At 48.3% G+C, this 12,959-nt stretch overlaps 4 protein-coding genes across 4 annotated transcripts; 2 read left to right on the forward strand and 2 right to left on the reverse strand.

Moving 5' to 3' along the window:
• Window positions 1–1,139: 1,139 nt before the first annotated feature.
• PAAG_11416 (hypothetical protein) lies at window positions 1,140–3,191 on the reverse strand (the record flags this gene model as incomplete). Its single annotated transcript, XM_015847069.1, has 1 exon — window positions 1,140–3,191. The coding sequence occupies one exon, from the start codon at window positions 3,189–3,191 to the stop codon at window positions 1,140–1,142; it is 2,052 nt and encodes a 683-aa protein (XP_015703331.1).
• An 893-nt stretch (window positions 3,192–4,084) lies between these two features.
• PAAG_02015 (hypothetical protein) lies at window positions 4,085–6,383 on the forward strand (the record flags this gene model as incomplete). The annotated part of the gene is made up of 8 exons (XM_015844517.1): window positions 4,085–4,097; window positions 4,173–4,334; window positions 4,672–4,719; window positions 4,888–4,891; window positions 4,948–5,083; window positions 5,116–5,180; window positions 5,618–5,912; window positions 6,045–6,383. 8 exons carry the CDS (start codon window positions 4,085–4,087, stop codon window positions 6,381–6,383), a joined length of 1,062 nt encoding a protein of 353 aa, XP_015701521.1.
• A 1,271-nt stretch (window positions 6,384–7,654) lies between these two features.
• Window positions 7,655–7,879, forward strand: PAAG_11417 (hypothetical protein; the record flags this gene model as incomplete). The annotated part of the gene is made up of 1 exon (XM_015847070.1): window positions 7,655–7,879. The coding sequence occupies one exon, from the start codon at window positions 7,655–7,657 to the stop codon at window positions 7,877–7,879; it is 225 nt and encodes a 74-aa protein (XP_015703332.1).
• A 1,240-nt stretch (window positions 7,880–9,119) lies between these two features.
• PAAG_02016 (hydroxymethylglutaryl-CoA synthase) lies at window positions 9,120–11,034 on the reverse strand (the record flags this gene model as incomplete). Its single annotated transcript, XM_002796082.2, has 4 exons — window positions 9,120–9,257; window positions 9,440–10,641; window positions 10,766–10,868; window positions 10,975–11,034. The coding sequence occupies 4 exons, from the start codon at window positions 11,032–11,034 to the stop codon at window positions 9,120–9,122; spliced, it is 1,503 nt and encodes a 500-aa protein (XP_002796128.2).
• Between the last annotated feature and the right edge of the window lie 1,925 nt (window positions 11,035–12,959).

Consider the following 12,959-nt stretch of genomic DNA (forward strand, 5'->3'; position numbering starts at 1 on the left):
ATTGTGAAGGTGACAGACTATATTAACTAGCTAGTTAGAGATAGTTAAAGAACTTAAGCGCCCAGTGCATGAACAGCGCAATGTTCACAACCAACAGGCGCGTATAGGAGGCAAAGGAGTTAAAGAAGTTCGATCCCCTGGAGCTTAGGGACAGCTGCAGACGTTAATCTTGCCTGATCTAACTAACTAGTTACCTCAAAATTGCATGACACACCTATGCTGATTTCCGATAACAACGAAGCGAGCGCCTGGGCCCACCCGGGGAATCATCAGCCAATGCATATGCAAAACAGCTATGAATGTTTCTTAAAATAAATGGAACTCGAATTTCGCAATGAAAGGATTTTTTTGTGAAAGATTTTATGAAGAATGGATCCTTGTTTGAGAAATTTTTGATATGCATCAAGTTGTGATTAATCCAAAGCACATCTGAAACTTTCCCCCTTCCAGCGTTGATATTCCTCATGAATGGCGAAGTTAAAAGGTCAGCAGCTGAGCTAATCCATATGCAACTAACTAGTTATTTGCAGGTATGAACCTAGCATGTAACACTCATTAATAAAGTCTATAGAGAAGAATCCATGGATCTATGTAGTCTAACAAATTCCAACGCCAGTAGAATATGCAGAATTCTCTATTAAGAAATGAATGTGTGAGGAACACAGTCAAGAAAGGAAAGCTTTTTAGCTCCTCACCACAATCGCGCAAAGTTGAGGATAGTCGAGTAAAAAAATATATATAGGTTACTTCGGAGAAAATCGCACAAGGGAATAACTAAAAAAATATAGAAATGGAATAGAAGGAGAAGGAGGAACGGAAATAGGATAAATAGGTGAATAAGAATTAAAATTTAGGATCAAAAAGTTTCCACGCATAGCCATGCATACCGTCAAAATATAGCTTTTTACAGAAGTGAAACCCCGCATCATCGCATTGTAAGAGCTGGTCATCAAGGGAATAAGAAATAAAACAACACGATTAGAAAGAAAGAAACAAACGCAAAGAAAAGACCTACAAAAACAGCAGGAGCCCATGCCCTACCTCGCACCCCCTTTCACTCCATTAGCATTAACATTAGCATTATCGTTATCGTCATAGACTTCATCACCATCCACACCACCCGGTCCACTCCCAAATACCTACTTATGCCACTTCTTCCTCCCTCCCGCCCCCGCCCCCGCCCCCGCCCAAGCGACCTGATCCTGCCGGCTCTGCTGCTGAATCCGCAACTGCAACTGAGCTTGTGCGTGCGCCTGCGCCTTCGCACGGCTCGCCCCGCCCCCTTCTCTCCGATGCCACGGATCCTGCGGCCACACCCACCCACGCACCCTTTTCGCATCTCTTTTCTCGCCCGTCTGGGGGTCGGGGATCCATTTATCCTTTCCCTCGGGAAGGACACGTTGGCGTGGCAGAACGCCGGATCCACCAACATTTAGGTACCAGGAGGGTTGTGTGGGGAGGGGTTCGGATTTGGACAGGAAAAGGAGGAAGTAGAGGGCTAGGGTTGCAGTGAGGGGGGTTTTGTGGGACGGCGATGGAGGTGAGGTTGAGCGGGAGTGAGAGGAATAAGGGAGGGGAGGGGAGGGGGAGGGAGAGAAGCTGGATGATTGACTTGAAGTTGCGGAGTGGGAACGGTCCATGTTTGTATTAAGATTGTGTGGTGAGGGTGGAGAGTAAGTTTCCGATGAGAGATTCGTCGGGATCGGTGCGGCTACTTCCAGGTAGCCGAAATAGGGTACATTATCGCCTTCGTCGCATCCAGCGCGGACGCAGACGAGTTCGATCTCGGTCATGATGAAGCCGTAGCGGCAGGAGTGATCGCGCATGCAACGTTGGAGATGCGCGAGGCCGTTCAGGTACTCGACGCGCTTGTGCGGTTGTTGGTTGCGCATGCCGCTGTTCCAGCAGTCGAAGCTTTTGACGAGGCCTACGAGGCGCCCGCGTTTGGCGCCCGAGGACGTCTGCGCCGTATCCGTGTTGTAGTTGGCAATGAAGTGGGGGCCACTTTTGCTGCGGTTACCTGTTAGAAAGGCCTCGGGGGTTGGTTTGAGGTGAAGGCAAAAATCTTTTCCAAGGGAGGTTTGGAGGGCGGCGTTGACGCGTGGTGCGTAGATGTCGCGGATTAGTTCAGAGAGCGAACCTTCGGAACTTGGGAAGAGGCGAGAAGCAGAAACGGCGGAGAGGGGGTGAGTGTCTTGGGAGACTTGGGTGGTGAGGAGTTCCGTTAGATTTGGGATGGAATGGATGGTGTAGAGGGAGAAACTGGTCCAGTTTCTGAGGTTTCGGATGTCCCACCAGAAATGCTGTTGTTGGCCACGACCTAGAGGGACACGGACTTTGCTCACTAAGTTGATGGCTTGGGTGGGCTCTGTTAAATATTTGAGGAGAGTGGTGGAAAGTTCCAGGTCGCCTGAGTCCGAGTAAGGGGGAGTACTAATGAGAGCCGGGGCAGGGAGAAGTGAAGACACAGATGTCACAGGATTTTCGAGATAGGGATAAGAAGGCAGTGGGAGCAGGGAAGGCTCCAGTTGAGGTGCAGCCTGTTCATTAAAGGGTGGATAAGACATGGAGAGATGAGATGTTGCTGAAACAGGGGCCGTAGGGCTATACTGAGACACATATCTCGGAACATTTCTGTAGGTTGGATATGCGTAGCGGCCCCAAATTGACTCGTCGATGCTGCTGGTGGAAGTCGAACGAGAATGGCCACGGCCTGAAAGCCTCCTCGAATGAGACGGGGTTAGGGTAACTGGTGATGAAAGGGTCGAGGGGCCCCCATTGCCAACCACGGAAGAAGCGGAGATTGGTGAAACCGTGGAACAGTCAATTAGCGAGGCAAGAGATAATCGCGCTTGGGATCGATTGGCGGGGTAGGGAACGAATCCAGGGGGTTTGCGGACATTGAGCGAGGCCTTGCGGGCTCGGATAGGTCCACTGCAGGACACAGGCTCAACCGTTAGATCCTGTGATCTGATTCTAGGAAGTAGAGCAGGCCCATGCTGGCGGATGACAGGGGACCGGTTTGGGGTGATGAGGTTGGTGATGCCAGACTCCGGAGTCGAGTTGTTAGAGGAACTCGAGACCGCGCGGGCATGAATATAATTATGGTTATTACGGCTGACAGTAAGATACCCAGAAGTTGGCATGGAAGGGGGTGTTGAAGGCCTGTAGTGATATAATTCCGATGACATTGTTGCTGCGTCATTGTGTCAGGGACAGCGTACCAAACGAAGAGGTGGAGGTCACGAGACCGGGAGGATATCCTCAGAACATACCAAATGATGACAAAATATTAAAAAAAGAGTCCTGGACTCCCACACGAAGGAAAGAAAGTGTAAGATGTGGTGTATGCCAGCAAAGACGAAACAACGACGAAGATTCGTTGTAAGCAGCTTAAATTATGAAGTGGGGATATAATTATTTTGAGGATTAGATGAGGTAAGGTGTAAAATGGGAGGAGGAAAGCCAGTAAAAAAAGGAAGAGAGTAGAACTAGATAATCGAGACCAAGTGGAAGACTTGCTTCACTGCTTGACTAATTGTTGATTGAATGTCTGAATGAATGTTTGAATATTTCTGGAAGAAAACAAGTGGATTGGGCTGGGTATTAAATCTTCTCCGACAGACGTGCCGCGACGAAGAAGTATGGCCCTCCATCGTATCGCGCAGAGGCACTGATAGATAGATGAACATGAAACATGATCTAAATAAAACAGTTAAAAATAAGCAGGTAGCGCGCCTAAGCTAAGGAGCATGTGTTTGAGGATTGACAATTTTTCTTTTTCTTTTTCTTAGCCTCCGATCATCGTCAAAGCTCACGCGGGTATGATCCTGACGCGAAAATGGAATGGTTAGGGGTTAACGTGGTTTGGATACGCGCATAGTTATTATGAGCTGCATAACGGTGAATTATTATTGAGGACCGTGTAATATATGGCAGCTTCAGTGTTTATTGATGATGCTATTTTCAGGTACAGCGTCTGATGAGACTGTGCCAGAGATATGTGTGCAGTTAACTGCAAATCTCCAGGCGCCGGAGAGTCGGCTGGCGGCAAACTGGAACATAGAGTAATCAGACGTAGAAAATGAGCGCAGAAAGTGAGAAACACTCTGCAACTCTGACATTTATCTGGCAATGTCTGGCACGGTGTTCTAATTTCTCTTTCTATCCAGAGGGCAAAAGTGATGGGGGGCCACGTCTCCTATTGGTGGTAATTCTGGTTAGAAGTGCACCTGTTGCAGTTGGCGCCTTGGTGAACGTGGGACTTCCCAGTCAGAAGCCGTGGTTGACCAGTGCTGCTGCAAGTCACAGCGACAGAACCAGCGGCAAGCAACGTGAGTGGTATATTGCTCACTGGAGACCTGTTTGGTCAGGTTGGGATGTTGGAAGTTTGGGGTCTGCGCGGTTGCTGGGGGTTTGGACGGGACGTTGAGGGCGGTGATTGGTCAGCAGCAATTATCTCCCTTCCCATGCACTACGACGCGTGATTCATCCCGCCCTAGCCCTACTCTGCCTGTTTAGGCTTGGGCGAAAGGGACCTGAAGGAGCACGTCCATCAGAGCGTGATGAAACTTGAAACTTGAAACTTGAAACCATTTCTCTGCTCGCCGTATGCGTGCACTAGTTAACCTAGCTCAACCTGACGCGACTTGACCGTCTGTTGCACGCCAGGCGCTTTTCCAGCGCGTGGAGCCCTTCAATTGGCCGCTACCCCACGACGTCAAGACGTCCGTCCTTCCAAAACATGTTTCATCTTTGCCCTACGTATAACTGGTCTAGCGGTGAGTCATCTTTTGTGCATATGGCAGATGGCATATATCACCATTCAAGACCCGTCCATGGTAGTAATCCATTCCCATGTCCTTTGCGGCTCTACCCTGTCAGTAGTCGCGTCGCGCCAGAAACCAACCCCCATGAACACAGACACACGTATTGAAACAGTTTCAGGATGTGCGTTCGTGCTTCCAAGCCTCGACCGGATGGGGAGGGCTGTGTTGCAATAGAACTTGGCGTGTACTTTACAAGTTCGGATTTTCAAAGGGCGGCTATTCATTGGTCATCCAGAGACGGAGGAGTGCAGGTAGTAATATCCGCCCGTCTCAACATGCGGTAAAGAGAACGCGTCGGATTTCAAAGTGGGGGAATGAGCGATATTGCGAGAGAAGTCGTTGGCAAGAAAGGTAGAGGGAATGCCCCAGGCGCCACCAGGGCACTCTTGGAGAGAGAGAGAGAGAGAGAGAAAGAGAGTCTTGAATTACTCCCCCTACAACGGAGACGTTGGGCCAGAGCCCAACCGGGAAAACCCTCAAAATGCTCTAGTTCTAGCCTTCACGTCTGAAGCAGTGAATAGTCTGCCAAAGATGGTGGAAATCTACGGTCACGTAGACCAATTGTCATTAAGCCACCCAAGACCCAGATCCTACAATGTAGTAGGATGCTGGGGCTTCCACCCAAAGAGATGCTGCAACTACAGCCTCCGCTGCAGAAGGTGCAGCACTGAAGACCACCCTGAAGGACACCTGACATGTCACAAAGAGGAGAATGAAGTCTTTGGATTCCCCGACCGCTGCACCAATTGCTTTGGCCCTTAATGCTACAAGTGACCCTCTCTATCTAGCCCGGCCGACGGTGAAGAATGGAATAATTCAGGGACATTCAAGAATCTGGCGCAAGGCTGCTGGGAGCTCCGGTGTGAAGTCTCGTCCGATGCAATAATTGCTTGTCTTCAAGATGGCTCAGTGATAGCTATTGAGCCACACGAAGCAGAAAATCCCAAGAATCTATCAACGGCAAAGCTCAAAATGACTCAGAACTCTTATGCTGTTGCTCTGGTTGGAGGGCTCACACAAGCCATTCTAAAGCAGTTAAGCCAGCCCGAATACTCGCCCGTCTACCCGCAGATCATCCAGACCGTAAGGCAAGCCCCATTGCCAATCTTGAGAAACTGAGAACCGAGCGGGCGGAGCCTCTGGCAGCAGCAATCAAGAAAGTACAACTCAATCCCACTGGAATAACCATCACAGCACATAATCCGCAGAGTTCAGAGATATCTTTTCTCTACTTCATTTTCAGTTCTGGTCAAAGACAGATGCTCAGCTCATATATATAGAGACCACCACAGATACTATTCATTGGCACATCCAATTACTCCCTGCCAAAGGGAATTCGGTTCATGTGAGATTATCTTACGGCCCTCGACAAGCTGTGTGGCCCAGAATCAGTGGATGGGCCGGTCAATAGGCTATTTTCAACTTGACAATGCGAGAAATGACCAGACCGATACAAGTTGCCTCTCCACAGACGGCCTGACGCACCTCTTAGCATTCACAAGTATCAAGCCTACCGCCAAATTATCAAAATCGAAGCAATGTCGTGGTAGGTGATTTTTTTGACCCGGGTGTCTGTAACACCAATAGGAACACTCCCGTACTAGGCCAGCAACTAACCTCCCTTATTTTTGAGCGACCGGCGCATCGGATTCATGAGCTAATTTGCTGTTGATGACAGCGGTATGAAACTTAGCGAACCCAAAATCCTTGAAAGGACGCCTGACTTTGATGAGTTGTGTGGAGATATGCTATCATCGAGACAAAGTATTTGCTTTTATTACCGCATGACTTGGCAACCCTTGCAGCCTAATTGCGCTATGACCGAGGTTAACTTTTCGTCATATCTGGGTCAGAAACTCGATTCGCCGTCCGATTATTGGCACACACTGCAGAAAACGTTTGGACCAAGGAGAGGCTCGCGGGACGGGCGGGATGAGCCTTAGTTCTCGCTTGCACAGCTTCAACGTATATGCCAAGGCGCTAATCCAAACCGAACCTCTCAGAGGTTACTCCGTACTTGATCCTGTAGCGAATAGGCGGGCAGGTCTGATTGAACAAAAAGCACGATAGTCATCGATTTAAAGAAGTGAGAGAGGCTAAATACAGAGGATACAGTACAATTGAAGCTGACTAATCAAGTATCGTAACTAACAAATCCAATAGCGCCCCGGGCTACGCTACATTGGAGGAACCAAGTTCAAGAAGCAAGGTGCGCCTTTCGAATGTGGTCTATTCAGAGTTTTTGTTTTGTGCCTTCAAAATCCTTTGCAGGCTCTCATCAATACTTCTCAGCCTTTTCTATGGCGCGGTGCATTCCAAGGGCAAGAAGGTATTCGATCCTTTTTGATCGCTCCGGTCGGGCACATAAGTGTGAGCAGGTTCTCCATTCTCATCCAAAGAATTGAGCTTCTCATTCCAGTGTTATCACGCCTTACTAAACTTCTCGCTCATTTACCCTGATGCCAGGTGCGAAAATAAATCCTATGTCGTGAAACGCTTAACCCCAGATGTATTTAAGCAGTCCTTACAGCTCAAAAACGAGTTTGCAGAAACGAGTTTGCAGATACTCATCACCTGCGAATGCACATTGACTACAACAAAGAGGAGCACACCCTAGTTTACAGATACTTCAGGAACGACCTACTTTCTTTGGTGAAGGACAACCCGAATTTTCCCCTTGCTGCAAGAAAACAGATTCTGTGGGAAGCTGGGAAAGCACTGAAGAAGTTGCACGCAAGGAGCTGGATGCATGTAGGTCAGCCGCCATGAAATTTGACTGTCTAAAGCTTTTTTGTCGATCGAGTACTACATGTTGAAGCCTGACAATGTCATGGGCCAACTGGAGCCTTGACAAACAGGGCCGGGTTAGCATAGACAGAATGGCCTTGGCTGATCTAGACTACGGTTTGAAGGTGAAAGACAGTCAGCTTCTCCGGCTCCCCGGTGCACAGAGAATAGGAAATCCCACGTGGCGTAGCCCAGAAGCGCAAACGGGGAAGGGAATCCATAAAAAGTCGGACGTGTTCTCTTATGGAATTGTGGGGAGTTGACTCGGTTCCACAGAAGGACATTTGCTAATTACCACTCCTAATGTCTCTATACAATCACGGGGTTGGAGGTACTGCACGTGGATTTCCAGGAGTTAAGGGAAACAGTTTTGACCAGAATGCTCGTGTTCTTTGGTCCACTTCCTCAAGGACTCCTGACGCAAACAATGATGAGGTGTGGGAGGGTCTGCTGATGGGACTATCGCAAACTAGTAGAGGAAGGCGGAGATTCAAGCAAGCCTTTTGAGCATCGGGAGCAGCAAGACTCTTCCCGAACCTTGATATTGAAACAAAGAGAGTGTTATCTAGGATAAAAATAAAAATAAAAAAAAAGGGAAAAAGCGAGAGAAAAACGGAGGTCGAAAAGCAGCAAGGCACAACAGCCAAAGGTGCAAGTTGTATCAAAGAAGTCGTTGTAGAACAGTGGAAAGCGGAAGGGTAGAAAGGCGTTACGGGATCACAAGAGCACGAGGTAGGCGAGCGCCAGGAAACATGGTGAATCGGTCTTGGTTGGGAAGGAGGGCGGTATTTATATGCCTCAAAAGCGGCGAGGAAGGTCGGCCGTAACCATTGTATATGTATATATACATCATTTTATCTATAATTTTGATAAAAATTACTCTCAAATGTATAGATGTATATACCTGTGATGATAGAAATATCTGATATTTAATATTCTCTCACTACCTGGGTGAGTGTCAAGGTTGCCAAATATTTATGCAGAGGCACTGTATAGTTATTCAAAGGGACTATTAATAAAAAATAATAAACCGTAATCAACTCGCGCGGCTTTTGCTTATCTTCTTCTGCCGCTTCCCTCAGCTCCGGGTGGTATGGAATTTTCCTCTATGCCGCCGACTCCCATCTAGAAGAGAATAACAAACAAACAAACAAAAAAAAAAAAAAAAAAAAAAAAAAAAAAACCTCAGAAACCTTTCGCGAATTTCAACAAACGGGGAATCCAATGGAGAAACGAAAAATAAAATGAAGAAATATGCACTTCAAGGGCGGTATTGTGAATGGATGATGCGAACTCCTAGCTAGGAGGGTTTGGCCAGCCCGGGTCTATATACCTATATACGTCCCTGCGTCCTGTCCCCACGTCAATCTCCCTCCCACCTTGGTGCTACCTTCTGCTCACTCTCTTATTTCAGCCTTGCCACTCCATTCCATCTATTATTACGCCTATTCCATGTTTATCTCATCTCTCGTCTCTGGGTTTTAAGAAAAAAAAAAAAAAAGGCTATGCCTTGATCTCGTACTCGCGTCGGAACATGTCATCCACCTTGGTCAGGTAGTAGGTTCCAGGGATGATGGTGTCCGTGTTCCCCGCCGGGACAAAGTCCTTCTTGAGATGAGCATGTTCGCGCATAAGGCACATCTATCGTTTAAAACAAGAGTGTTTGTAAGAATTCCAACCCAAAAAGCATTTGTGATGAGGGAGTAGGCAACAAAGGTTCATTCAGGAGCGGAAAGGAATTTATAAAAACAAACTAAAAAAAAAAAAAAAAAAAAGGGTGTTGGAGGGGGGAGAGAATGGAAAATGGACGATCTCAATCTCACCTGATCATACACCTCAGGCGCCACAGTCTTCCGTGCCGCAAGCCTCTTCTTCAAATCAATCTTCTCCACAATAGTCGACACGTCCCCAACAACCTTAACGCTAAACATCGAGCTCGCCAACCCACTACCATAGCTAAAGATACCAACCCTCTTCACCTTCTCCGCCGGATCGAAAGTCGCATTCGCTAAGAGACTCACAAGACCCCCATAGACGCTTGCGCAGTACATATTCCCGCACATCGTCGGCACTTCGATGGATGGCTGCACGCGCTCGCCAAACCGCTTCTTCGTCAAGGCCATAAACGCTTTCTCCACGTTCCTGTCGCTTAGGGACGCTTCGTAGTCCAGATCTCGGAGCTCAGCGGGGACTTCAGCGAAGGCTGGGTGGGCGGGATCGGCAAGGAAGTCATTGTATAGCAGGCGTGCGTAGGACTTGGCGACGAGCTTGCATGTTGGGGCGTGGAAGATGACATGGTCGAAGCGATCGAGGGGGGTGTTGGAGTCATCGTTGTCCCCTGTGGCAGGTGCCGCCCCGTTGCTATTTACGCTGTTGCTGTTGTTGCTGTTGTTGTTGTTGCTGTTGCTGCTGCTGCTGCTGTTGCTGCTGCTGCTGCTGTTGCTGCTGTTGAAAGCATGGCCATTCTGGTGGGTGGATTTAGCTTTTAGGACCTTCTCCCTGGCATTGTAGGCCTTGTAGCACGAATCGACGGCCTGCGTGTAGCATCTGATGGAATAGTGGCCGTCGACGTATGGGTATTCGCTGGTGAGATCTGGTTTGTAGAAGTCATATGCGTGGGTGATGTGGGAGCCGCGGAGACCCGGTTCGAAAACAATGGGTGCATCGGGACCAATGAGCATGGCGATGCAGCCCGCGCCACCGGTGGGACGGGCAGCGCCCTTCTTATACAGAGCGATATCACCCGTGACGACGACGGCATCTCTGCCGTCCCAGGCGGACGACTCGAGCCAGTTGATTGAGTTGAAGACGGCATTTGTGCCGCCGTAGCAGGCATTGACGGTGTCGACGCCTTCGACGTTTGTGTTTCCGGACTCCGCGAAGAGTTGCATCAGGACTGATTTTACGGATTTGGATTTGTCGAGGAGGGTTTCTGTGCCGACTTCGAGGCGGCCAATGGACTTGGGATCGATTGAGTACTTGCGGAGGAGGGAGGAGAGGGTCGTTAGGGACATGGAGTAGATATCTGCAGTGTCCAGCAACCTTGTAAGCCAGGGGGTGGGTCGAACCGGAAAGGTGGAGGGGGTAGGGGTAGAAAGAAATGAAAACCAAAAATTTCAAAATAGCAAAGGATATGGTGTTTCTCATACCTTCCCGGTCGTCACAGAAGCTCATCTTGGTCTGTCCAAGGCCGATGGTGTATTTTCCCTGACTGACTCCATCGAACTTTTCGAGTTCAGCTTGGTCAACGCACTGTGTACCTCCCACACCGCCATTGTCAGTCCCCATACTGTAGTTTCTAGCTTGCGAGGAATGCTTTTCGGCAACAAAAACACGACAGAGGGTTTCCAGTACCTACCTGAGAGGGAAAATAGATCTCAATGGCCTTGATGCCGATGTTCTGAGGGCGGGAGGACATTTCTGTTGTGTACCGGATTGTTGTATTAAGGGGGTGCAGGCAAAAACGGGAGGATTTGATTCTGTTGGGAAGGCGGGAGAAGATAAAGGTATCAACAGGAGACTGAGGGTAATATAGCTGAATGCCTAGGACATGCAGGGCGGAATGGGTGAGCGAAAAGGCAGTGTCGATGTCAATGAAAATATAAAAGTAGCCCCGATTTCTGTGGAGTGCGTCGTAGTGCCCGGAAGGTATTTGGCGCTGGTTGGCTGGTGGACGAAAGTTTAGTCGGAGCGGCCAAAGCGAAAATAATCGTACCACGGGTGCGGGGGAATCCCAGGGACTAAGGGGATAGGGGCCCCCCCAGGGGGGAGGGTAGAGGCAAGATTGGGTTGAAGGAAGCAAAAAGAGAGTTCAATACCACCCAGTTTTACCATTCTTTATTATTATCATCATCATCATCATCATTATCATTGTTGTTGTTGTTGTTGTTGTTATTATTATTATTATTATCCTCATCATTATGAATATCATTTTATTATTATTATTTCAAATGCCTATGAGCAGAAGTTGAATGGATTTATTGTCTATACTTTGACTTCTGGAGCCTAAACAAGAGAAGCGTAGGAGGAATAGGGGACGGTGTGAAGAAGAGATTGTTATTTTGTCTGCAGAACTGCTCGGTTGAGGACCGTGTGGCGGCATATTATGTATATATATATATATATATATATTGGCACGTAACAGATAGAACAGACAACCCCATTCAATCCTCCATGCTGTAACGTGGATTGTCCTTCACGGCCTTTTATTTTCCCTGCATTCTTCTCGCTCATCAAGCTACTATCGTGTGCCTTACCCTGCTACCTCATCAGGAGCGGATGATCGAGTGAGATACAGAGATTCAATAGACCAAGCCACACCGCACCACCACCGCACACTATGTGACTAGTGCTAGGGCGAAGAAAGCAAAAACTGCTGCGACACCGACACAAATGCAGCATTAGTTTTCGTTCTACTTATCAGGGTGCTGAGAGTGTGCTGCTTATTCCAAATATCAAATCATCAATTGATGCTGGACATGGAAAAAATATCATACCTACGTAGGTATCTCGACAGATGCTGACAGCAATGGGCTTCGTACAACAAGCTAGTTATCTGCCGTAGATAACCTGGAACTCTACATTCACCTGCCCGTTTCAACCTATGGATAATAATTACTCCCATTTACTACCAAATCAAACAGCAATATTCAGGCCCAGGAGTCTCAATCGTCGCCGTCATCGGCCGGCTTGCAGTCGATGCTGTTCCGGCGACCTGGTTTCCGCAAACGTCTGCCACTCACGTTGTTGGCCCTGCATCCATGGATGGATGGTTCCGGGTATCACGGCTATAGCTACGGGCAATCTTACAGCAAGGAACCAGGGGAGAGAAGGCCTCCTTTCATATTTGCTTTTTCTTTTCTACTTCAGGGCTTCCCCGAAGTCTAGTTGAAGTAACTAGTTAGTTAGTAACTAACTAACTATCTAGTTGGGCCCAATTAACCAAGCAGTTGATGTTGTAGTTATCCTCCCTCCCAAACACAAAAAATATTAATCTTGTAGCCTGCGTAAGCAGGCAGCGACGTTTTATTCTTGCACACTTATTCCCCATGCTGCCATTTCAAGCCTCTTGTCGCTGCCTGACGAATCCATCTCCCAATCCTCCCCCCTCCCCAGCTTGCAGTCCCAGGCGGAGTTCCTGTTTATCGGGAAGGTTTCAGGTACGATGGCTCTACGTCGCGGGGATGTCATATACGGAACCCTTCAACAAAACTACAATTCTGTGCTCAGCGGCCGATTCACCCATCTATCCAACCTATCCGCAGTACCGATTGCGTTTTCTGAGGGAAGTTTCCTTGAACCAAACCTTCAAGTAGGGCCACGTGCTGGGAATGCATTTTCTTT

This window comes from Paracoccidioides lutzii, assembly GCF_000150705.2.
Source record: "Paracoccidioides lutzii Pb01 unplaced genomic scaffold supercont2.4, whole genome shotgun sequence".
Taxonomy (NCBI): Eukaryota; Fungi; Ascomycota; class Eurotiomycetes; order Onygenales; family Ajellomycetaceae; genus Paracoccidioides; species Paracoccidioides lutzii.